Source organism: Mustelus asterias, chromosome 12 (assembly GCF_964213995.1).
Source record: "Mustelus asterias chromosome 12, sMusAst1.hap1.1, whole genome shotgun sequence".
Taxonomy (NCBI): domain Eukaryota; kingdom Metazoa; phylum Chordata; class Chondrichthyes; order Carcharhiniformes; family Triakidae; genus Mustelus; species Mustelus asterias.
The window spans coordinates 14,002,456-14,028,983 of NC_135812.1; the positions used below are offsets into that span (position 1 = coordinate 14,002,456).

Below are 26,528 nucleotides of genomic sequence, written 5' to 3' on the forward strand. Positions count from 1 at the left end.
CCTGGGTACTTGCCAGTCACGCAAAAGTTAAGTCAAGGTTGTGGTGAACCATCATTGGTTCCCACCAGGTAGTACTGAGCCAGGGTCTGGCCAGTACTATGAGTCTGTATATATGTTGCTGTTGGGGTTAGGGTTGGGTTGTTCTACTTGTTACTGTTGGGGTTAGGGTTGGGCTGTTCTACCTGTAATATAGTTATTATGGTACATCCCAGTCGGGCTCCGCCTCCTGGGAGAGGTATAAAGGTCACTGCTCTGTCTGGGACCCCTCAGTCTGGGATCGTGTATTATATATGGTAGCTCTATTGTAGTAGTCAATAAAAGCCTTTATTTCCTCGAGCATCTCTAGCCTGGTGGGTTATATCGCGCATCAAAGGTCTAGTATTGGACTTGAACTTTAGTGTTCTGTAAGATAACTTATTGTTGATTGGGTGGGTGATTATTAATTGTGTGTTAATAAATATTGTTGTACTAACAAGAAGTCCACCGTATGAGGGTTAAAACAGACTGTGCAGCAGGCACAACAAAGGAAACCCGACAGGGTTGGGTTCCAGTTTAATCTTGTGCCCTTCCAGCACACCCTTGCGGTAATAGACGACAAACCCACCCCCTCCTCCCCACCCTTGTGACCCCCCCCCACCAAACTGGGTCTCACACGGAACCCATGCAGTTTAAACCTGGGGGCCGATTGAATCCAGAAACCATGGAATTGGAGGATAAAACTGGAGCCAGACCTTTGAAAATGTGGAGAGTTTTTTATTTACAGAGACACACATTACCAGCACGCGTCTCCTAACCCAACAGCCACAGTTTCACTCAGCCACAGTGAATCCCCGGTTAATACCCACCACCTGCATAAAACTACAGCACGCATTTAATATGTCCCTGATGTCCCCTTGTTCTGGAAGGGGGCATGACCTTAAGAGGATGTAAGGATTTATTTTATTTGGAAGGGAAAGGAATGAAGATGAACAATGTAACAAGTTGGTCAGGCTGTAAAATACTAGTTTAACTCTGCCATTTAAAACAGTCCAGACATACTGAGCACAAGAAGGTACAGCAGGCAGTGAAGAAGGTGAATGATATGCTGATCTTCATAGTGAGAGGATTTGAGTATAGGAATAGGGATGTTTTACTTCAATTGTATAGTGCATTAGTGATGCCATACCTCGGTGGAGTATTGTGTGCAGTTTTGGTGTCCTTATTTGATTAAGGGTGTCCTTGCTAGAGAGGGAGTACAGCGAAGCTTTACCAGGCTGATTCCTGGGATGGCAGATCTGTCATATGAGAAGAAACTAAGTCGGTTAGGATTATATTCACTGGAGTTTAGAAGAGTGAGAGGGGATCTCATAGAAACTTATAAAATTCTAACAGGATTAGGCAGGGTAGATTCAGAAAGAATGTTCCCGATGGTGGGGGCAGTCCAGAACTAGGAGTCATAGTTTGAGGATAAGGGGTAAACCTTTTAGAACTGAGGTGAGGAGAAATTTCTTCATCCAGAGTGAATGTGTGGAATTCACTCCCACAGAATGTAGCTGAGGCCAAAAAACATTGTGTGATTTCAAGAAGAAATTAGATATAGCCCTTGGGGCTAAAGGGATCAAGGGATACGGGGGAAAGGCGGGATGAGGATAATGATTCTGATGATCAGCCATGATCATAATGAATGGCAGAGCAGGCTCGAAGGGCCGAATGGCCTACTCCTACTTCCAGTTTCTATGTTTTATGCCTCAGCTCGACAGTCCCTGAGAAGGCAACCAGCTCTGCGTCATACACAACCTCCAGTCCCAAACACTCTCACTGGGTGACCATCAACATAATCAGCCCCGGATGAAAAACTAAGGGCCGGATTCGCTGACCTCGCCCGCCCCTCGGTTGGGATTCTCCAGTCCCGCTGCAGGGAACTGAGATTTGACAGACTCTCCACTCTTGCTGGCAGCAGCGAGGAGGCATGGACGGCCGGAGAATTCCAACCGGTATCTTTCACGGTCGGGTCCTGGTTTCTAATGACCGGAGTCAGGATTTAATATCTTCAGGGGAGGCCAATAAGTAACGCAATAAGTAATGTCCCTTCATCTGGTTCAGTCCGCTTCCATAGGAAATCCTGGCAGAAGGAAAAGGAAAATTAGCTGCATTGGTCTCATTCACATCCAGTCAATGATTCAATAATCACTCGCTTTAATTCATGTGACACAGTATGAGTAGGTCTTATTGTATTCTTTATGCATCTAGTCAACCATTAGTGGCCAAAGCTGGAATATCTGTAAGTGTCAAGTCTTTACTTTGTGTTATCATTCTTAACACTGAGTGAGAAAGGCCCCCCTGCAGAGATAGAAATTATAGAAACCCTACAATGCAGAGGAAGGCCATTCGGCCCATCGAGTCTGCACTGATGACTTTCCCACCCCAGGCCCTATCCCCACAACCCCACACATTTACCCCACTAATCCCTCTAACCCGGCAAACTAAGGGCTAATTTAGCGTGGCCAATCAACCTAACCAGCACATCTTTCGGACTGTGGGGGGAAACCGGAGCACCCGGAGGAAACCCCACACAGCCACGGGGAGAATGTGCAAACTCCACACAGACAGCGACCCAAGCCGGGAATCGAACTGAGGTCCCTGGAGCTGTGAGGCAGCAGTGCTAACCACTGCGCCGCCTACATGACCTCGGTTAACACTCAGTGCAGTGCTGAAGGAGTGCTGCCTTGTACGGATGGGGTGGGGGGGGGGGGGAGTGATTCTCCAGCCATTTATACAGGCAGGATTCTCCGGTCCCACTGGCACGCGCATCTCTCCCACCATCAACATTACAAACAGATTAATTACTCATATGTCTTTTGTGGGATCTTGCTGTGCGTAATTTCCTGCTGTACTTGCCTACAGTCACTGCATTTCAAAGTAATTAATTGGTGGTGAAGCATTTTGGGCTGCTCCGAAACATATAAATGCAAGTTCTTACTTACCTTCCTTATCAGTAACTACACTGAATCCTCTTTTCCAATCTTCAGTAGGGCTTCTTCTGTGGAAGAGATAAAAGGAAGAACATTAAATACTACACCAGAAGATAACAGTGTGTGCTGATTCTAATGGTTGCAGGGCTATTTCCAAAAACAAATTTAAAAAGATGAGTTTTTTAAAAAAAGTTATGAAATCATATTAATTTTGGCAGCTTGGTTTAATTTGTTAATTCCTCCTGAGCTGAACATCAAACTCCACATATTAGCCAGGGTTCTCCGACCTCATTCATCCCACTGCCAGCGAGAATGGAGAATTTGGCACTCAGCCAAAATTCCATTCATAGAATCATCAAATCCCTACAGTACAGGAGGAGGCCATTCGGCCCATCGAGTCTGTACCGACCACAATCCCACCAAGTCCCTATTCCCGTAACCCCACACATTTACCCTGCTAATCCCCCTGACACTAAGGGTCAATTTATCATGGCCAATCAACCCAACCCGCACATCTTTGGACTGTGGGAGGAAACCGGAGCACCCGGAGGAAACCCACGCAGACACGGGGAGAAAATGCAAACTCCACACAGACAGTGACCCGAGACTGGGATTGAACCCGGGTCCCTGGCGCTGTGAGGCAGCAGTGCTAGCCATTGTGCCACCGTGCCATCATTCACAGCAGCGGGACCGGAGAATCCCAGCCACTGGCGAGGTCGGAGAATTCCGGCCGTTATCTATCAATGAAACTCCTGCCTGCATGCCAACATCTCCTGTTTCTACCCCAGCCTCAACCCAACCACGGTGGAAACCTTAACCACTCCAGACTCAAATTCTCAAGAGTACTTCTCACTGGGTTGTCTCTATGTCACAAGTTCCACCATCTACGTTTTGGCTTGTATTAAGTCTCTTGCACCAATCATCTCCACCTTCACGAACTCTATTGGGTTTCGGACTCAGAGCATTGAATTTGAAAACTCCGCAACTAATAGTAGACACCAAGGAATCAGCAGGCTGCAATAAACTCCATTCCCACATCCTGTCACAGTCCATTTAGGCTACTGATTCTGGCCTCCTTCCTCTGCCCCATCAGCTGTGGCAGACCCATCAGCCATCGAGCTCCTACTTCCCGAACGCCCTCTACATTTTCATACCATTTTTTCTAGTCATTAAAAGCCTTCTCAAACCCCACCATGCAATGAGCAAGAACCGAGTATTTTTTTTCTTGGCCAAGAGAAAGGATATAATTTCAGGGAAAGTACGAAAATATCTTAAACCGCTAAATGTACAAAATCTTTGTTCTAAAGGAAATAGAATAAAGGAAATAAAAATGCGGATCAAATATTCATTTGGTACAGAACTTGAGTACTGCTGAAAAAAGGCGTTTTGTCAAAAGATTTCATCTGGCACTCCATAGAACCGTAGAATCCCTACCGTGCAGAAGGAAGCCATTCGGCCCATCAAGTCTGCACCGACTCTCTGAAAGAGCATCTTACCCAGCCACCCCTTCCCGCGCCCCCCCCCCCCCCTCCCCCCGTCCATCCTTGTGCATTTGGCATGGATAATCCACTGAACCAACATATCCCTGGACGCTAAGAGGCTATTTAGCATGGCCAATCCACCAAACCCACACATCTCTGGACACTAAGGGGGAATTTAGCATGGCCAATCCACCTAACCTGCACATCTCTGGACTGCAGGAATACGTGCAGTGACCCTGCCTCCACTGCCCTCCGGGGAAGAGGATTCCAAACATTAATGACCCTCTGAGAGAAGAAATTCCTCCTCCCCTCCATCTTAAATCAGAGACCCCTTTATTTCCAGGCTCCTCCATGAGGTGAAGCATCCTCTAACCCGTCATGCTCCCTCAGAATCTGATATGTTTCAATGCGATTGGTTCACATCCTTCTAATCGGCAACGAGTACAGGCCCAACCTGAACAACCTTTCCTCATAGTCTGACAGAGGGGAGGAAAATACAGTTACACTGCCAACATAGTCAGTGAACCATAGACATTACATCTAACTAAAATCACCTTTATCACTTTCTTATAAATTCTCTGTGCAAGACTGGGATATTAATAAAATTCAGGTTAAACTGCTCTTACCTTGTTTCTTTCTGTAACTGCAAAGGAAAGGATAAAAAGTCATTAAAAACTCACAATCACATCACACATCATGGCAGATCAGAGCTGACTCACACAGAAAATGGTACGGTGTTTTGAGGAGAGAAACTAAAAAGTTCTGACGCTGCAGATCTTTCATTTAACCGCTGCACTTAGGCTTGAGAATAAATTGAACATGATTAGGCATCGAGAGCTGAGCATCAAATCGCAAATCAAATCAAATCCATCAACAAGGCAGCCCATTTCAATCAAACTATAAAGGGTTGTGAAAGTAGCCCAATCCATCACGCAAACCAGCCTCCCATCCATTGACTCTGTCTCCACTTCCCGCTGCCTCGGAAAAGCAGCCAGCATAATCAAGGACCCCCACGCACCCCGGACATTCTCTCTTCCGCCTTCTTCCGTCGAGAAAAAGATACAAAAATCTGAGGTTGCGTACCAACCGACTCAAGAACAGCTTCTTCCCTGCTGCTGTCAGACTTTTGAATGGACCTATCATATATTAAGCTGATCTTTCCCTATACGCTAGCTGTAACTTAACACTACATCCTCCACCCTCTCCTTTCCTTCTCTCCTATGTACTCCATGAACAGTATGTTTTTTCTGTATAGCGCGCAAGAAACAATACTTTTCACATTATCCCAATATATGTGACAATAATAAATCAAATCAAATGTAATAACATCTTCTTCTATCACTATTTCCACGGGTTTTCAAACTCTCATCCATGTCTTTGTCCTTTCCTTACTTCACTTCCCAGCCCCCTTTCCAACATTCCCTGATTTCCAAATCTTTGTTTACAAAACATTCCCTGAATGTCTCGTTCTGCCTCTACAAATTCCTCCAGCCCATCTCACATCCTGCATCCTTCCCACACTGATCCATGATATTCCCCAATTCCCTCTACCCCGGAATTGGCGGCAGAGCCTTCAGCCATCCCGGCCATTACAACCGCTTCCTAAACTCCTAAATCTTGCTACATCACTCCACACCTTAAAAAGTCCCGGAAAACATATCCCTTCACCTTCACTTTTCCCGTTTCCCCAAACTGCACTGTGTCCTTCCATCCTTAACCGTGAGGTGCCTTTTAGATAGTTCATTGCAGTTGTTGATGATACTTAACTTTCCGGGTTTCTCGCTCCCAGTCCACCATGCGGCAAGAGTAAAATGGCGCTCTTGTCATACCATCCAGGAAACCTCCACTGTCATCCCATCGGGAAAATCCCAGACAGAGCTACTCTAACACAATCACATCGCCATTAGCCCCTTTCACACTTCCCCTTGCAACCTCCTCTTAAGCAATCAACCCAAGCTACCTTCAGCAACCACCAGTAGGTTCAATAAAAGACAATCACTGATACAGCATTCCAATAAAACTGAGCATTGCTCTTTCGCCTCATTACAGGAAGGATGTGGAAAAGATTGAAAGGGTGCAGAGGAGATTTACAAGGATGTTGCCTGGATTGAGTGGCATGCCTTATGAGGATAGGCTGAGGGAGCTCGGTCTTTTCTCCTTGGAGAGACGTAGGATGAGAGGAGACCTAATAGAGGTGTATAAGATGTCGAGAGGCATAGATCGGGTGGACTCTCAGAGGCTTTTTCCCAGGGTGGAAATGGCTGCTACGAGAGGACACAGGTTTAAGGTGCTGGGGGGTAGGTACAGGGGAAATGTTAGGGGGAAGTTTTTCACACAGAGGGTGGTGGGCGAGTGGAATCGGCTGCCGTCAGTGGTGGTGGAGGCAAACTCAATAGGGTCTTTTAAGAGACTCCTGGATGAGTACATGGGACTTAATACGATGGAGGGTTATAGGTAGGCCTAAAAGGTAGGGATATGTTCAGCACAACTTGTGGGGCCGAAGGGCCTGTTTTGTGCTGTAGCTTTTCTATGTTTCTATGTTTCTATATCATTCAATGTTCTGACGGGTCTAATTTTACAAACAAACAGAACATCCCATTTTAGTAAATCTACTATTTTTTGGTGTTTTTTAAAAAATTCATTCATGGGACATGGGCGTCGCTGGCTGGGCCAACATTTATCGCCCATCCCTAGTTGCCCTTGGAGGGCAGTTGAGAGTCAACCACATTGCCGTGGCTCTGGAGCCACATGTAGGCCAGACCAGGTAAGGACAGCAGATTTCCTTCCCTAAAGGGACATTAGTGAACCAGATGGGCTTTTACGACAATGGTTTCATGGTCATCAGTAGATTCTTAATTCATTCGTAAAGATGAACTGCATCATTACCAATTAAAGAACTAAAAATTCATCTGACCTTGACAAAACAGTTATTTAAACAGCGAGAAGCCTAATTGTGACCTGGCTGTCCAACTAGATCTATAAATCTTATGAAACTCTATTTCATAACATGCCTGCCAAAATCTTGTTCAAAGTTGTAAGCCGTGACATGTTTATAAATCAATATTGATTTCGCACGAGGCTAATTTCTCTATCCAGTTGGGAGCTGTATTATCCCTCAGTATCCCTGACATAACAGAGCTTTAGATGCTTTTAAAAGGAAATTAGATGAAATCACATGAGAAAAGGTATGAGAGAAAGATAAAGCAGGCGGAACATACAATCCCTGCAGTGCAGAAGGAGGCCATTTGGCCCATCGAGTCTGCACTAACTCTCTGACAGAGTATCTTATCCATGCCCTCTCCCCCACCCTTATCCTGGTAACACCACACATTTACCATGGTTAATACATCTAACCTAGACACCTTTGGGCGTTTAGGGGCAATTTAGCATGGCCAGTCAACCTAAGCCACCCATCTTTGGACTGTGGGAGGAAACCGGAGCACCCGGAGGTAACCCTCGCAGACAAGGGGCGAACTCCACACAGATCACCACCCAAGGCCGGAATTGAACCCGGGTCCCTGGAGCTGTGAGGCAGCAATGCTAACCACTGTGCCACCGTGCTGCCCAGGAACAGGAGGAGACTTGTGGAGAATGTAATCACCATCAAAAACATTTCCGGCTAATTGTCCTGTTTCTGTGCTGCATACTCTGTGCGATTCGGTAAAAAATTCCCCTCTGGTGTGGGCTTCCAAACGAAAATGTTCTTGAAAACTGTTTGTACAAAGATTGGTCAATTGCGAAGGTGATTACTGTGGAAGTCTGGACACTGCATCAGAAAATGCTGATTAACGGCAGAGAATTTGTAACAACAAAAACTCACTATTCTTTATTCGCATCAGTAGGATGACCAGAAAAGTGCAGATAACCAGGATCGCAACTGACGTTAAGGTGAACAGAAATATCTGAGGCTGTGCTGTGGAATTAAAACAAAAAGATCTTCAATGTCAGCGTTTTGAGAATTGTCGCTGTGTACATTGCAAAGAGGAACTCCCCTCAAAGGAGAATTAGAAGAGTCCTGGTCAACATTTATCCTTTCAACTATTAACACCAAAAACCAGAAAGCATTTTTATTTTTATTTATTAGTGTCACAGGTAGGCTTACATTAACACTGCAATGAAGTTACCGTGACAATCCCCGAGTCACCACATTCCGGCACCTGTTTGGGTAACACTGAGGGAGAATTTAGCATGGCCAATGCACCCTAACCAGCATGTCTTTCGGACTGTGGGAGGAAACCGGAGCATCCGGAGGAACTTCACGCAGACACGGGGAGACTCCGCAAAGACAGTGACCCAAGCCGGGACTCGAACCCGGGTCCCTGGTGCACTGTGAGGCAGCTGTGCGAATCACTGCGCCACCGTGCCGCTCCATTTTTCACTCCATATATTATATGTTACATTTGGCAGAATTAAATATAAATTGTTTGCCTCATTGCAAAGATGATTTAAATACTTCTTCAAAGAATTGACCATATGTTTTGTCCTTTCTTCTCTGCTTTAGAATTATCTGATCAATGAAGAAGCTGACAGAGAATTTCTGCTTCTAAAGGTCATTTATGTTGATACAAAGCAAGGTTATAAGGACAGAACCCTGGGATACTCCATTCATCATCACCACTCCTGCTAACACTATACATTTTACACTCTTCATTCCCTACTATTCATTCATGTCCAGTCTCCAGGTGTTGCCCTCAATTCTCCTGCTTTTAGTTTTGTTATAAATCTTTCTTGTTGAAACAACTGTTTGAAAATCCAGTTAAATTATGTCACGAGGAATTCTACTGTTTTTGTTTACAGTGTCCCAGAAAGAATTAGACCTCATTGCAGCTCCTGACCCCATTATAGCCTTGGCCCAAACAGGGACAAAGCAGCTGAACTCAGAGTGAGATGAAATTGACTGCCCCTGAGTGGAAGAGCAAAGTGTGCAGAGGACAGTGAAAGTCTGCAGAGGGATATAGATAGTCTAAGTGAGTGGGCAAGGGTCTGGTAGATGCAGTACAATGTTGGTAAATGTGAGGTCATCCATTTTGGTAAAATGGATGGTTATTTAAATGGTAAAAAATTGCAGCATACTGCTGTGCAGAGGGACCTGGGTGTCCTTGTGCATGAATCACAAAAGCCTGGTTTGCAGGTGCAGTAGATAATTAAGAAGGCAAATGGAATTTTGTCCTTCGTTGCTAGAGGGATGGAGTTTAAAAACAGCGAGATTATGTTGCAGCTGTATAAGGTGCTGGTGAGGCCACACCTGGAGTACTGTGTACAGTTTTGGTCTCCTTACTTGAGAAAGGATATAATGGCACTGGAGGGGATGCAGAGGAGATACACTAGGTTGATTCCGGAGTTGAGAGGGTTGGCGTATGAGGAGAGACTGAGTAGACTGGGACTATACTCACTGGAATTCAGAAGAATTAGAGGGCGGCACGGTAGCACAGTGGTTAGCACTGCTGCTTCACAGCTCCAGGGACCTGGGTTCGATTCCCGGCTTGGGTCACTGTCTGTGTGGAGTTTGCACATTCTCCTCGTGTCTGCGTGGGTTTCCTCCGGGTGCTCCGGTTTCCTCTCACACTCCAAAGATGTGCGGGTTAGGTTGATTGGCCATGCTAAAATTTCCCTTAGTGTCCGTAGGTTAGAGGGAGTAGTGGGTAAATATGTAGGGATATGGTGGTAGGGCCTGGGTGGGATTGTGGTCGGTGCAGACTCGATGGGCCGAATGGCCTCTTTCAGTGCTGTAGGGTTTCTAAGATTCTAAGAATGAGGGGGGGCGGGTTATAGAAACATACAAAATTATGAAGGGAGCAGATAAGATAGAAGCAGGGAAGTTGTTTCCACTGGCAGGTAAAACTAGAACTAGGGAGCATGGCCTCAGAATAAGGGAGAGCAGATTTAGGACTGAGTTGAGGAGGAATGTCTTCACCCAAAGGGTTGTGAATCTGTGGAATTCCCTGCCCAGTGAAGCAGTTGAGGCTACCTCATTGAATGTTTTTAAGGCAAGGATAGATACATTTTTGAATAGTAAAGGAATTAAGGGTTATGGTGAGCGGGCGGGTAAGTGGAGCTGAGTCCACGAAAAGATCAGCCATGATCTTATTGAATGGCGGAGCAGGCTCGAGGGGCCAGGTGGCCTACTCCTGCTCCTAGTTCTTATGTTCTTAGCAAGGCAGCATTTGACCAGAGTGTGGCATCAAGAAATCCGACCAAAATTGAAGTCAATGGGGTTCAGGGGGAGAACTTGCTCCTGGTTAGAGCCATATCGAGCAGGAAGGAAGATGGGTGTGGTCTTGGAGGACAATCATTTCAGTCCCAGTACATCATTGCAGGAATTCCTCAGGGTAGTGTCCTATCGCTAATAAGTCTCTTCTCTTCCAGATGTGAGTACATCCTGTCCCTAAGAATCTTCTCCAATAATTTCCCCACCACCGATGCAAGGCTCACAGGCCCGAATGTTAACTCGTCACGTGTCACCCCAACCTTCTTCAGCTGCTTCATCAATGACCTTCTCTCATAACGTCAGAAGTGGGAATGTTCACTGATGACTGCACAACATTCAACACCATTTGCAACTCTCAGATACTGAAGTAGTCCATGCCCAAATGCTGCAAATCTGGGCAACATTCAGGCTTGGGATGACACGTAACATTCGGGCCTGTGTGAGCCTTACATTAGTGGTGGGGAAATTATTGGAGAAGATTCTTATGGACAAGATATACTCACACCTGGGAGAGAATAGGCTTATTAGCGATAGGCAGCATGGTTTTGTGAAGGGGAGGTCGTGTCTCACAAACTTGATTGAATTCTTTGAGAAAGTGACAAGAAAAATTGAGCAGGGCAGGGCAGTGGATGTTGTATACATGGACTTTAGTAAAGCCTTCGATAAGGTTCCTCATGGCAGGCTGATACAGAAGGTGAAGTCATATGGGATTCAAGGTGAGCTGGTAAGATGGATACAAAACTGACTTGGGCATAGGAAGCAGAGAGTAGCAGTGGAAGTGTACTTTTCTAACTGGAGGTCTGTGACAAGCGGTGTTCCACAAGGCTCAGAGCTGGGGCCTCTATTGTTTGTAATATATATATAAATGATTTGGAGGAAAATGTAGGTGGTCTGATTAGTAAATTTGCAGATGGTACAAAAATTGGGGGAGTAGCTGATAGTGAGGAGGATTGTCAGAGGATAGAGCAGGATGTAAACCAGCTGGAGACCTGGGCCAAAATATGGCAGATGGAATTTAACCCGGACAAATGTAAAGTGATGCGATTTGGAAGGTCTACTGCAGAAGGAAAGTATACAGTAACAGATGTAGAAAATGTACCGTCTACAGTAGCAAAGTCATTGCACAGACCTTTCTCACTATCATTTTTACATCCTCCAGAGTATTTGCAAAGGTCACAAGAACTTAGCAAATTCTCCAAATTGGAAACTATGGAAAGTAAGTGACAAGCTGTCTCTCTTCCATTGAGATTGGAGCGAAACGTGGCACATTTGTACAGAATTCGAGTTTGTACAGCTACTTTCTCCTGACTGAAGCAGGTGATGAGAAAATAAAAGCCTTGGCAGGCAGGAAACATGTATTAAAGGTGAACCTTTGGGCCATCTTAATCTGAGGAACCAGGTTGGTTGTAAAATGGTTGCAATGTTAGTTGAATTAATGGACATTCTCACCGAATTGGCAAGAGAGGGAGTTGCGACATGAACATCTATCATAGGACCGGGATTCCCATGCGTGTTGACTTTATGAAACACAATTTCAAGCAAACGGCATCACTGGACTCTCCTCATCGCTTACCCTCCACTTTTACTTGGATGTGACGTTTGATCGGTTTCTCCAAGCTGACATGCTCAACTCGACAGGTGTAGGTGACGCCATTGTCCCTGAGGGAGGCGACGAACCTGAAGAAACTGCTCATGTTGTAGGTGCCGTCTGTGTTCCGCCTGTGGGGCGAGAAGATGACGTTGGACATGTAGACGGGCAGCATGTGCCCCTCGCCCTGCTCCCGCAGCCACCTCACCGTCACGTCCAGCGGAAAATAGCGGCCTGCCTCACACATCAGCTTCTGCTCATCCCCCTCCTTCAGGGAGAGGGAATCAGGGCTCACTGAGACAATGGGTGACTCTGCAAAGGAAGCGCCAAATCCACGATAAGTCACAACCAAACTGGACACACGTTCACATTTTATAGGCTCGCTAACACTCAAGGATTTCCCCGCCCCCACGGCACGATTTCCGGCAGCGGGGACAGTTCACCATTGGCCACCAACGGGATGATGCGGTCCCACTAAAGTCCAATGGCGATTTGCGTTGCTCACCCACCGTGCCACCTGGGAATGCGCCACTGGAGTTCACCTCCAGTGGGACCGGAAGATTCCGCCAGCGGGAAGGGCCGGAAAATCCCGCCCTAAGAACCTGAAGCTTTCAATCTCTTTAAATGGAATGAAATTGGAAGAATAGTCTTCCAATGTGAACATGACTCTGCAGTAACAAGTAAGGGGACCGACCAATTAAAAAAAAGTATTAAAATAGTTTTTGAAAATAATCCTTTACGGTTTTCCTCAATTGCATGGTGATATTTTCACAATCATTATGTTACGCACACGCTTAAAAACGCTGGTGTTTAATGTATCTGCAAGGAGCGTGTTTGAGAGTGAGAGGATTCAGACTGTAAAACTATCTATGGGCGACTCGGTGGCACAGTGGTTAGCACTGCTGCCTCACAGCGCCAGGGACCCGGGTTCCCCCCTCTGTCTGTGTGAGTTTCCTCCGAGTGCTCCAGTTTCCTCCCCCAGTCCTGAAAGACGTGCTGGTTAGGTGTACTGGCCATGCTAAATTCTCCCTCTGTGTACCCGAACAGGTGCCGGAGTGTGGTGGCTAGGGGCTTTTCACAGTAACTTCATTGCAAAAGTAAAAAAAAGTAAGTTTATTTATCAGTCACAAGTAGGCTTACATTAACACTGCAATGAAGTTACTGTGAAAAGCCCCAAGTCGCCACACTCCAGCATCTGTTCGAGTACACTGAGGGAGTATTTAGCACGGCCAATGCACCCTAACCAGCAGATCATTCGGATGAAGCATAACTGGAAAGGGACAGCATTTGGAAGTTATTATTAAATGTGCTATCTTTCCATTTTTATTTTATTTATTATTATTGTCACAAGTAGGCTTACATTGACACTGCAATGAAGTTACTGTGAAAATGCCCTAGTCGCCACACTCCGGCACCTGTTTGGGTACACTGAGGGAGAATTTAGCATGGCCAATGCACCTAACCAGCTCGTCTTTGGACTGCGGGAGGAAACCGGAGCACTCGGATGAAACCCACGCAGACACGGGGAGAACGTGCAGACCCCTCACAGCGACAGTGTTAATGTAAGCGGCCGCTGTCATGTTCGACACTGTTCTGTCATCCCCAACGGATTCAAATAGTCATTTCTCCTGGCCCATTCATGTACAAATGTTGATCAATGTATCGGATTTGGTATCTTACCCATGACCTCCACCTCAATGGTCTGTGTTCCAAAGAGTGGAGGGACATACACGGAACAGGTGTAGGATCCCTCATCTTTAATGCCGATATTTCTAATGCGGATGGAAGCATTTCCGTTCTTGATTTGATCCATAAATACTTCAACTCCTTCCTCCAAGTGTTCAACCCGCTCATGTCGTCCATTGTAGGAGAACAGTTTCTTCTTGGTCCCTTTGTGTTGGTATCTCCAGTCAATGTTAAAGTCGGTACTGTGATCAATCTTGTAGCCGCAGTCCAGAACCAGGTCTTGCTTGAGTTTGGTTGTAATCAGTGGGGTGCTGGTATGTACAATGTAGCTCACTAACATGTAAAAAGAAAAGGCTATTTATCTTGCATTTCGCAACAATTAATTATTATTCATACCCAAGATAAAACCGCTTAAAATCCTATTTTCCTCATAGAATAGAATCATAGAATCCCTCCAGTGCAGAAGGAGGCCATTCGGCCCATCGAGCCTGTACCGACAACAATCCCACCCTATCCCCGTAACCCCACATATTTACCCTGCTAATCCCCCTGACACTAGGGGGCAATTTGGCATGGCCAATCCACCTAACCAGCGCGTCTTTCGGACTGTGGGAGGAAACCGGAGCACCCGGAGGAAACCCACACAGACACGGGGAGAATGGGCAGATTCCGCACAGGCAGTCACCCGAGACTGATCGTGCCGCCCATCATTTCACAAATCCAGTCACATGGTGGCACAGTGGTTAGAACTGCTGCCAAGGTCCCGGGTTCAATTCCGACCTCAGGTGACTATCTGTGCGGAGTCTGCATGTTCTCCCCGTGTCTGCGTGGGTTTCCTCCGGGTGCTCCGGTTTCCTCCCACACTCCAAAGATGCGCGGGTTAGGTGGATTGGCCATGCTAAACTCTCCCTTAATGTCCCAAGATGTGTAGATTAGATGGATTAATCATAGTAAATGTGTGGGGTTACAGGGATAGGGTGTTGGAAAGGGCCTGGATAAGATACTCTGTCAGAGAGAGTCGATGCTGACGTGATGGGCCGAAAGGCCTCCTTCTGCACTGTAGGGATTCTATGATTCAGTATGTTGCATGGTTACTTACTTTGTTCATCCACGTTAATATTGATGGTTTTTAACACTCCCATGGAAGGCAGACATTATCCACCATGCATGCACACGCGCACACATACACACACACATACACACGAGCACGCACACACACACACGCATGCACACACACACACGCACATGCACACACATGCATGCACACACACACGCACACATACACACACACACGAGCACGCACACACACACACACACGCGCATACACACACACGCACATGCACGCACACACACATGCACACACACACACGCATACACACGCACGCACATGCACACACATGCATGCACACACACATACGCACGAGCACGCACACACACACGCACGCATGCACAACACACACGCACATGCACACACGCACACACACACACACGTGCACACTCACATGCGCACACGCGCGCGCACACATGCGCACGCGCACACACATGTGCACACACACGTACACACGCATACACACATATGCACAGACACACGCACACACATGTGCGCACATGCACACACACGCACACGCACGCACACACACATACATGTACACATGCGCGCGCACACATATCTTTTTTTGCAGCACTCTCTCTGAAATTATCCCGGGTTGGTCTGCGTTTGAACATTACCTTGAACTAACAGAGTGTCGGTATCACCAATGTCTGAAGCTTCGTCGTCCACATTTGCTTCACTGTGCTGGCCGTCAGGTGCTTCTACCTTCCTCACAAAGCTGGTCGCAATGAACCTGCTAGTTAAATGCTTTATCGTCACCGTGAACCATATGTCTGTAATGGCCTCCTTGCCCTGCTGCGGCCAGGGCACGTGGATGCCGTGGGTGGAGTACCTGCTGATTTCACATCCCAATTTGTCAGGCTGCTCACCCACATACTGGAAGATATCTAATGAAGACTCTGTAAATAAGGAGGAAGGGTCGCATAATAATTAAACAGTACGTTCATAGGAAACGATGCAAACCATTCATAAGTTCATAAGATATAGGAGCAGAATTAGGCCATTCGGCCCATCGAGTCCATTCCGCCGTTCGATCATGGCTGATATGCTCCTCATCCCCATTTTCCTGCCTTCCCCCCACAACCCTTCAACCCCATTACCAATTAAAAATCTGTCTCACTCCTCCTTAAAGTTACTCACTGTCCCAGCATCCACCGCACTTTGGGGTAGCGAATTCCACAGATTCACAACCCTTTGGGAGAAGTCGTTTCTCCTCAACTCTGTTTTAAATTCACTACCGCTTATCCTAAGACCTCTTGTCCTAGAATCCCCCAACAACAGGAAGCATCCGCTCCACGTCTACTTTATCCATACCTTTTATCATCTTGTAAACCTTCACAGAAAGATGGGTCCCAGCACTAAACATACACATTTCTCTAATCCTCTCAACTTGTAAGATTCTGCAGATCTTTCCGCCGTCACTTGTGATCGAGAAACAACCAGGGTATTCATGTATTTAAATATTACTCTTAAATCCCGAGTTATCTCTTTTTACACTGAAAATCTATCTCTCCAAATCAACTTAATCAACACTACCAATTCCATTTGACCTGCTATTTTGAAATGACTGACTGAGTGTTCCTGTTGGGGAACACTTCAGAGGTCACGGGCATTCGGCCTCTGATCTTCGGTTAAGCATTCTCCAAGGCAGCCTTCATGACACACAACAGCGCAGAGTCGCTGAGCAGAGACTGATAGCCAAGTTCTGCACACATGAGGACGGCCTCAACCGGGATCTTGGGTTCATGTCACACTATCTGTAACCCCCACAACTTGCCTGGGCTTGCAAAATCTCACTAACTGTCCTGGCTGGAGACAACACACATCTCTTTAACCTGTGCTTAACCCTCTCTCCACTCACACTGTCTGTACCTTTAAGACTTGATCACCTGTAAAGACTCGCATTCCAACCGTTATCTTGTAAATTGAGTTTGTGTCTTTATATGCCCTGTTTGTGAACTGAAATCCCATTCACCTGACGAAGGAGCAGCGAGCGCTCCGAAAGCTAATGGCTTTTTCTACCAAATAAACCTGTTGGACTTTAACCTGGTGTTGTTAGACTTCTTACTGTGCTTACCCCAGTCCAACGCTGGCATCTCTATATCCTGTCGACATCAACAGGGACAAAGTAGAAAGGGTCGAGAGCTTCGAGTTTTTAGGTGTCCAGATCATCAACAACCTGTCCTGGTCTCCCCACGCCAACACTATAGTTAAGAAAACCCACCAACGCCTCAACTTTCTCAGAAGACTAAGGTAATTTGGCATGTCAGCTACGACTTTCACCAATTTTTACAGATGCACCATAGAAAGCATTCTTTCTGGTTGTATCACAGCTTAGTATGGCTCCTGCTCTGCCCAAGACCGCAAGGAACTAGAAAACGTTGTGAATGTCACCCAATCCATCACGCAAACCAGCCTCCCATCCATTGACTCTGTCTACACTTCCCGCTGCCTTGGCAAAGTAGCCAGCATAATTAAGGACCCCACGCACTCCAGACATTCTCTCTTCCACCTTCTTCTGTCGGGAAAAAGGTACAAAAGTCTGAGGTCACGCACCAACCTACTCAAGAACAGCTTCTTCCCTGCTGCCATCAGACTTTTGAATCGACCTACCTTGCATTAAGTTGATCTTTCTCTACACCCTAGCTGTGACTGTAACACTCCATTCCGCACTCTCTTCTTTCCTTCTCTATGAACAGTATGCTTTGTCTGTATAGCGCGCAAGAAACAATACTTTTCACTGCATACTAATACATGTGACAATAATAAATCAAATCAATTCAAATCAATGAACACCGTTTCTCCCAAAAGACTTCTTCAGACTAATTATTGGCAATTGCATCCAATTTCTGTTTGAAACATGTCACCCTTATTGAGTAAGCTAAAGGTAAAGTTGCTATAGTCCCAGGCACTTGGCACTGACTGGTGGCGATTTTACTTGAGGGTCACCACACCTCAGGTAAGGGGCAAGGATGAGAAGGCAGCAACCTTCAAGAATAACCTCAGCCGGTACGGGAATTGAACCTGCCTTGCTGGCCTCACTAACCAGCTGTCCAGCCAACTGAGCTAAACTGACTGAGTGGACCAGCCCTGTCCCCACAAGCCTTGAGCAAAGAGCTGCCTATGTTATAATTTCACACGTTGTGCACATTTATTTCTTTTCCCCCGTTGAATTATTAGTCGTACCTTACCCTCTGTGACCCAGGAAGAATTGCATTTGTAGAACTCCTGCGGTGCAGAAGGAGGCCTTTCGGCCCATCTGGCCTGCACCGACTCTCCGGCAGAGCGTCCCACCCATTCACTGTAGTAATGCAGGAAATGCGGCAACCAATTTACGCATAGCAAGCTCCCACAAACAGCAATGGGATACAGTAAACTCCTGTCCCTTACAGGGGGTTTCCATTCCCGCGAAACCCCGCGGTATGCGAATTGGCGAACCGCCACATGCGCAGAGTCAGTGCACGCACAGCGCACGCTTTCTCCGGAGGAAAGGTGACAGTTCAACATCTTAATCGCAGTTGAGTGAGTTTCGGGGCCGGTATTACATGTACAAATGCATCTGCGCGGGTTAATGATTTCACGATAGAGGAGGTCGTGAATCATATAGAATCATAGAATCCCTACAGTGTAGAAAGAGACCATTCGGCCCATCAAGTCTGCACTGACCACAATCTTACCCAGGCCCTACTCCTGTAACCCCCACATTTTTACCCTGCTAATCCTCCTGACACTAAGGGGCAATTTATCATGGCCAATCAACCTGACCTGCACATCTTTGGACTGTGGGAGGAAACCGGAGCACCCGGAGGAAACCCAGACAGACACGGGGAGAACGTGCAAACTCCACACAGACAGTGACCCAAGCCAGGAATCGAACCCGGGTCCCTGGCGTTGTGAGGCAGCAGTGCTAACCACTGGGCCATCGTGCCGCCCCACGGGAGTTTACTGTAATGATAATCTGTTTCGTGTCACCCCACCTGGCCCTCTTCAATATAGTACTATGGCCTCTCTTCCATCCACCTGAAGGTAGGCTGAACCTCACTTTACCATCAAGACAATATCAGGCACTGCATACCCCATAGCAGTGAGCAGAGGGGTCACACTGTATCACAAATCTCCAATACGGGACTTAAAACCACAATCTTCTAATTCAGGGGTACGGGTGCTACTCACTGGGTCATGGCAGATCTGCACAGCGAACAGAAGCTGTGATAATCTGTCCTTCACAGGATCATCATAGAATCCCTACAGTGCAGAAGGAGACCATTCACCTCATCAAAGTAAAGTTTATTTATTAGTGTCACAAGTAAGGCTTACATTAACACTCCAATGAAGTTCCACTGGTCGGCGCAACATCGAGGGCCGAAGGGCCTGTACTGCGCTGTAACGTTCTATGTTCTAAGTTACTGTGAAAATCCTCTAGTCGCCACACTCTGGCGCCTGTTTGGGTACACTGAGGGAGAATTTAGCATGGCCAGTGCTCCTAACCAGCACGTCTTTCAGACTGTGGGAGGAAACAGGAGCACCCGGAGGAAACCCACGCAGACACGGGGAGAATGTGCAGACTCCGCACAGACAGTGACCCAAGCCAGGAATCGAACCCAGATCTTTGGCCCTGTGAGGCAGCAGTGCTGACCACTGTGGCACCGTGCCGCTGCAGGGTATCTAGAACTAGGGGTCACTGTTTAAAAATAAGGGGGAACGCCCATTTAAAATAGAGACGAGGCAAAATGTTTTCTCTCAGAGGGTCGTGAGTCTTTTGAACTCTTTTCCTGAGAATGCAGTGGAAGCAGATTCTTTGAATATTTTGAAGGCAGAGGTGGATAGAGTCTTGATAAGCAAGGGGGTGAAAGGTTATTGGAGGTAGGCAGGATGCATATTTGAGATTGAGATCAAATCAACCCTGATCTTATTTAATGGCAGGGTAGGCTTGAGGGGCCGAATGGCCTACTCCTGCTCCTTGTTCGTATGCTAGTATAATAAAATAAAGAAGGCAGGGCTTTCTATTACGAGTGTGGAAAGGCAATGGCCTAATGGTATTTTTGCTCGATTATTAATCCAAAAACTCAGCTAATGTTCTGGGGACCCGGTTTCAAATCCCATCACGGCAGATGGTGGAGTTTGAATTCAATAATAAAATATCTGGAATTAAGAATCTACTGATGACCATTGTCGATTGTCGGAAAAACCCATTTGGTTCAGTAATGTCCTTTAGGGAAGGAAATCTGCCATCCTTACATGGTCTGGATTACATGTGACTCCAGAGCCACAGCAATGTGGCTGATTCTCAACTGCCCTCCAAGGGTGACTTGGGATGGGCAATGAATGCTGGCCAGTCAGCGACGCCCATGTCCCACGTATGAGTACAAAAAAAATTAATTGTGGGGGAATAGAAAGGATTTCCCGAACCATTGCGGACAATTACCCTCAATGTGGGAGATGCCCTCCAGAGAAAATAAATCGATGACCAAAGCACAATACCTTGAAGTTTGAAAATAATGGCCTTCTCATTTCCACTCAGATCACCAGACAGAAGCAGGGCCTTCCTCTTGATGACTGTTGGTCCAAATACTTGCATCTCTTCACTTTGCATCTCATTCACAAACACGCAGTCCAGCTTTCTGTTTGGGACCGTGCGTCTATTCTGTGCCTGCACGATTGCTTGAGAAATAAATAGAGGAGTTTAAAAGAAAAATTTCAACACCAACTGCATACTGTCACTCCGCACATTGCACAGACACCTCACTGAATACCAAGTTGGATTACTTGCCATCTCTACATTGGTGATGATTGTTCTGCTTTCAAGTGCATCTTTTTCATTAACCTCTTAAGTGTGGCTCGGTCATTAGCTTTTGTGCCTTGGTGCCATCATATTATGGGTTCAAGCCTTGTCCCAGGAACCCGAGCACGTAAGCCGGGCAATACTACTGCGCTCACTCAGTATTGCACAGCAGTACCGAGGTTTGGAACCAAAATGGGTGTGCAGAGTTAAGGTACAGATCAATCAAAGTTTCATTGAAATGTGGAACAGCCTTGAAGGGCTGAATGGCCTACTCCTGTCCCCATGTTTCCCAACCCGGTGCAATTGGTTTCTGTATTGGACTAAGCATCATTACAGAATTGCTATACATTGCAGAGAGGTTATAAACACTGCAAACCATTCCCCACTTATTTTCACCTGCACCCCTGCTACTATCATCAAGCAGTCTACATCCAATTATCCAAACCAACACCTCCATCCAGGTCTTCCTCTACAAAGATTATAAAAAGACTTAAATAAAAGCAGAACACTGTGGATGCTGGAAATCTGAAATAAAAGCAGAAAATGCTGAATAAACTCAGCAGGTCTGGCAGCATCTGTGGAGGCAGAAACAGAGTTTTGCTTCCATTGAGCGCTGACCTTTGTTCTTCTATTAACACATTCTGCTATCCTCCCTTTTTAATTTTTTTAACTTCATCCTTAAAGTTACAAAGCCAATGCTCAGAATGGACCAGGCAAAACCCAAATCCATTCCTTGCTTGCTCCAAAAACCAAATTCAAAATCCAATTGAATCCAATTCATGGTCCCCACAAGAGAGACAAACAAGATCCAAGATGACAAGATGAGGCATTGCATCCCCATCTTGGGCTTGAATCTGACGCTTGATCTTAGCCAAAAGACTGACAAATCTTACCTTTATGCCACTATTAGCACTTCTTCAGTCCTTAATGCCACCATTAACACTCCCTTTGTCTTGTGTCCATGACATCTTTGTCAATCTCTCCTTAATTCCGACCTGTCCCTGACCTTCCATTCACCTCCCCACCACTATATAATCGATGACATTTCTATCCTTCTTCAATTCTGTAGAATTGTCAGACAGACCCGAAACGTTAACTATGATTCTCTCTTCACAGATGCTGCCATTCCTGCTGAGTTTATCCAGCATTTTCTGGTTCTTTTTGTTATCAAAAGACTTTATTGGTCTGCAACACTTTTGATGCACAGAACACTTTATTGTAACTCACGTCATTCAAGCAAAGCATTCCCTGGTTCCTGCACAGACCAATGTTGTGATTGCGTCGCTGAAGATTTTATCTGCTGGGCATTTCTTGTGAAATTGTAAATGCATTTCCTTAAAGGGTTTTTAAATTGAATAGGCAAAAAAACTGCCTTTATATAGCACAATATAGAATGACTAAGTAATCTACTTATGCCAAAATTGGTAAGGGGATTGATGGTATATTAGGGAGAACTCCCTCTTTAAAATTACCATGGAATTTTTAACAGCTCTAAATGGGTTTACCCTTTCATTTATCATGGAAAATGACTGTTGACAGACCAGCACTCCTGCAGCACTGCACTCTCGTGTCAGTGCCCTGTGAACTCACAGAGGGATAGTCCAACCTCACTGATGCAAACTGATCTAAAGATACCAGGGTGAATCTTCACAAAGACGTTTCCAAGGTCATAACACATAACCGGATCGAGGAATGCTTATCCCAGTGACCCTTTACAGGTGTGATTTACAATGTTTGTGGGCTGCTAATCATTGTGGGGTCCTAAAAGCCATTATATTCTCCCGTCATTGACACAATGAGCCAATGGTTTTCTGACTTGTCTTAGAACCATAGAATCCCTGCAGTGCAGAAAGAGGCCATCCAAAGAGCATTCCACCCAGGCACCCCCTCCTCCATACTATCTCTGTAGCCCCTGCGCATTTACCATGGCTAATTCACCCAACCTACACATCTTTGGACACTCAGGGGCAATTTAACATGGCCAATCTACATAACCTTCACATTTTGGACACTAAGGGGCAATTTAGCATGACCAATCCACCTAACCTACACATCTTTGGACACTAAGGGGCAATTTAGCATGGCCAAACCATATAACCTTCACATCTTTGGACACTAAGGGGCAACTTAGCATGGCCAATCCACCTAACATGCACATCTTTCGACGCTAAGGAGCAATTTAGCATGGCCAATCCACCCAACATGCACATCTTTGGACGCTAAGGGGCAACTTAGCATGGCCAATCCACCTAACATGCACATCTTTGGACGCTAGAGGGAAATTTAGCATGGCCAATCCACATAACCTAAATATCTTTGGACACTAAAGGGCAATTTAGCATAGCCAATCCATATAACCTAAACATCTTTGGACACCAAGGGACAATTTAGCATGGCCAATCCACTTCATCTGCACACCTTTGGACTGAATGGGGCAATTTAACATGGCCAATCCACCTAACCTTCACATCTTTGGACGCTAAGGGGCAATTTAGCATGGTAAATTCACATAAGAAGATTAAAGCGCATGGGATTGGGGGAAGTGTATTGAGATGGATAGAAAACTGGGTGACAGAGAGGAAACAAAGAGTAGGAATTAATTGGTACTTTTCAAATTGGCAGGTAGTAACTAATGAAGTGCCACAGGAGTCAGTGCTGGGATCCCAGCTATTCACAATATATGTTAATGATTTGGATGAGGGAACAAAATGTAACATCTCAAAGTTTACAGTTGATACCAAGTTGGGCGGGAGGGTGAACTGTGACGAGGATGCAGAGATCCTTCGGAATGATCTGGACAGGTTGGGTGGGTGGGCTAATCAATGGCAGATGCAGTATAATTTGGATAAGTGTGAGGTTATTCACTTTGAAAGCAAAAACAAGAAGGCAGATTACTATCTGAATAGCTGTAAATTGGGAGAGGGGAGTGTCCAACGGGACCTGGGTGTCCTTGTGCACCAGTCGCTGAAGGTAAGCATGCAGGTGCAGCAGGCGGTAAAGAAAGCAAATGGCATATTGGCCTTCATTGCAAGAGATTTCAAATACAGGAGCAGGGATGCATTATTGCAATTACACAGGGCCTTGGTGAGGCCACACCTAGCGTACAGTGCGCAGTTTTGGTCTCATTTTCTGAGGAAGGATGTTCTTGCTCTCGAGGGAGTGCAGCGAAGGTTTACCAGGCTGATTCCGGGGATGGCGGAACTGATGTGTGAGGAGAGATTGACTAGGTTAGGATTGTTTTCGCTGGAGTTCAGACGAATGAGGAGGGATTTCATAGAGACTTATAAAATTCTAACAGGACTAGACAGGATCGATGCAGGGAGGATATTCCCAATGGTGGGGGAATCCAGAACCAGGGGTCACAATCTGAGGATTCAGGGTAGACCATTTAGGACGGAGGTGAGGAGACCTTTCTTCACCCAGAGAGTGGTGAGCCTGTGGAATTGATTACCACAGGAAGTAGTTGATGCCAAAAGATTGAATTTATTCAAGAGGCGGCTGGATATAGCACTTGGGTTGAATGGGATCAAAGGTTATGGGGAGAAAGCAGGATTAGGCTATTGAGTTGGACGATCAGCCACGATCATAATAAATGGCGGAGCAGGCTCGAAGGGTCAAATGGCCTCCTCCTGCTCCTATCTTCTATGTTTCTATAACCTACACATCTTTAGACACTAACCTGTACATCTTTGGACTGTGGGAAGAAACCCACGCAGACACAAGGAGAACATACAGACTCTACAGTCACCCAAGGCTGGCGCTGTGAGGCACTGGATAAAAGCAAATTTTTTGCTGGAATTTGAAACCAAAAGAGAAAATGCTGGAAAATCCCAGCAGGTCTGGCAGCATCTGCAAGGAGAGGAAAGAGCTGACGTTTCGAGTCCAGATGACCCTTTGTCAAAGCTCTGACTCAAAACGTCAGCTCGTTTCCTCTCCTTACAGATGCTTGCCAGACCTGCTGAGATTTTCCAGCATTTTCTATTTTGGTGCTGTGAGGCAGCAGTTCTAACCACTGTGCCGCCCCCTTACAGTGTTGTTATATTCAGTCTGGTTCTTTTGGCTGCTCCCACTAGTTACTTTAACCCTGCCATTTTCTCCTGTGTTTGCGCTGTCAGGATCCCCCGAGCATTTGTTAGTTTCACAATGGAAACCCCGCTTTCCGCGGCCAGTTTCCAACAACAACACAATCATGACATTAGACTCGGCTCTCCGTGTACTCGGTCTGATGTTCTTACCGGCAGCAAGAATGGAAAAGAGTAGAAGGAATATTTTCCAATACATGGCGGGTCCTCTGTCCGCGCTGCTGTCTATCAGGCTGCTGCCTCTCACTTTCGCTTTCAATTCAAACAAGGAAGTTCCGAAAGGCAGTTTGAAGGGACGTTTTTGGGAGATGGGGATCTGGTGGTGGAAGAGGGAGAGAGTGGGGTGGTGGAAGAGGTAGAGATTGGGAGGGGAGGGGAGAGGGAGAGATTGGCGGAGAGGGAGAGATTTGGGGGGAGAGGGAGAGATTGGGGTCAGAGGGAGAGATTGGGGGTCAGAGGGAGAGATTGGGGGTCAGAGGGAGAGATTGGGGGGCAGAGGGAGAGATTGGGGGCAGAGGGAGAGATTGGGGGCAGAGGGAGAGATTGGGGAGCAGAGGGAGAGATTGGGGCAGAGAGAGATTGGGGGGCAGAGGGAGAGATTGGGGGGCAGAGGGAGAGATTGGGGGCAGAGGGAGAGATTGGGGGCAGAGGGAGAGATGGGGCAGAGAGAGAGATTGGGGGCAGAGGGAGAGATTGGGGGGCAGAGGGAGAGATTGGGGGCAGAGGGAGAGATTGGGGGCAGAGGGAGAGATTGGGGGCAGAGGGAGAGATTGGGGGGCAGAGGGAGAGATTGGGGAGCAGAGGGAGAGATTGGGGAGCAGAGGGAGAGATTGGGGCAGAGAGAGAGATTGGGGGCAGAGGGAGAGATTGGGGACAGAGGGAGATATTGGGGGACAGAGGGAGATATTGGGGGGCAGAGGGAGATATTGGGGGGCAGAGGGAGAGATTGGGGGGCAGAGGGAGAGATTGGGGGGCAGAGGGAGAGATTGGGGGGCAGAGGGAGAGATTGGGGGGCAGAGGGAGAGATTGGGGAGAGGGAGAGATTGGGGGAAGAGGGAGAGATTGTGGGAGAGAGATTGGGGGGAGAGAGATTGGGGAGAGGGAGAGATTTGGTGGAGAGGGAGAGATCTGGGGGAGGAGAGATTGGAGGAAGGGGGAGAGATTGGGGGAAGGGGGAGAGATTTGGGGAAGGGGAGATTTGGGGTGGGGGTGAGGGGGAGATTTGGGGTGGGGGTGAGGGGGAGATTTGGGGTGGGGGTGAGGGGGAGATTTGGGGTGGGGGTGAGGGGGAGATTTGGGGTGGGGGTGAGGGGGAGATTTGGGGTGGGGGTGAGGGGGAGATTTGGGGTGGGGGTGAGGGGGAGATTTGGGGTGGGGGTGAGGGGGAGATTTGAGGGGAGAGATTTGGGGTTGGGACAGTAGGGAGCTAAAGAGAAGTGGAGGGAAGATTGGGGGTGGTTCTGGGGTTGTGCTGGGCAAATGGGGTGAAGCTTGGTGGGAATAATGGGGTGAACGGGGATCTGAGGAAGGGGTGGTGCTGGAGACTGAAAGGAAGACGGGAGGAAAATCATGATCAAGGTAGATTGAGGCAGGCAGAAATAAAAATATAAAACTGGCAGCATCTGACCTGATTATTTCC

The 26,528-nt window shown here is 46.8% G+C and overlaps 3 protein-coding genes across 6 annotated transcripts in view; 1 reads left to right on the forward strand and 2 right to left on the reverse strand.

The window, feature by feature from the left end:
• Positions 1–8,868, forward strand: part of LOC144501264 (rap1 GTPase-activating protein 2-like) — a 361,906-nt gene extending 353,038 nt beyond the window's left edge. For 2 of the 4 annotated variants that reach the window (XM_078224788.1, XM_078224796.1), the window contains exon 24: positions 8,275–8,351. Coding sequence is in view for 2 of the 4 variants with exons in the window: in XM_078224801.1 (XP_078080927.1) it covers positions 8,272–8,274 (3 nt within the window). In the remaining 2 variants the exon portion in view is untranslated. Of the gene's footprint in view, positions 1–8,271 lie in introns of all 4 variants that reach the window. The other 2 variants (XM_078224801.1, XM_078224800.1) reach the window with 2 other exon arrangements.
• exo5 (exonuclease 5) overlaps positions 1–26,528 on the reverse strand; it is a 449,516-nt gene that overhangs the window by 402,880 nt on the left and 20,108 nt on the right. The window lies entirely within an intron of this gene.
• On the reverse strand, positions 736–25,149 carry LOC144501267 (tapasin-related protein-like). The gene is made up of 9 exons (XM_078224812.1): positions 25,043–25,149; positions 20,507–20,686; positions 15,643–15,924; positions 13,909–14,247; positions 12,214–12,540; positions 8,253–8,345; positions 5,059–5,075; positions 2,964–3,019; positions 736–2,101 (listed from the first exon to the last, which is right to left on the reverse strand). Exons 1-8 carry the CDS (start codon positions 25,086–25,088, stop codon positions 3,005–3,007), a joined length of 1,299 nt encoding a protein of 432 aa, XP_078080938.1. The 5' UTR covers positions 25,089–25,149; the 3' UTR covers positions 736–2,101; positions 2,964–3,004.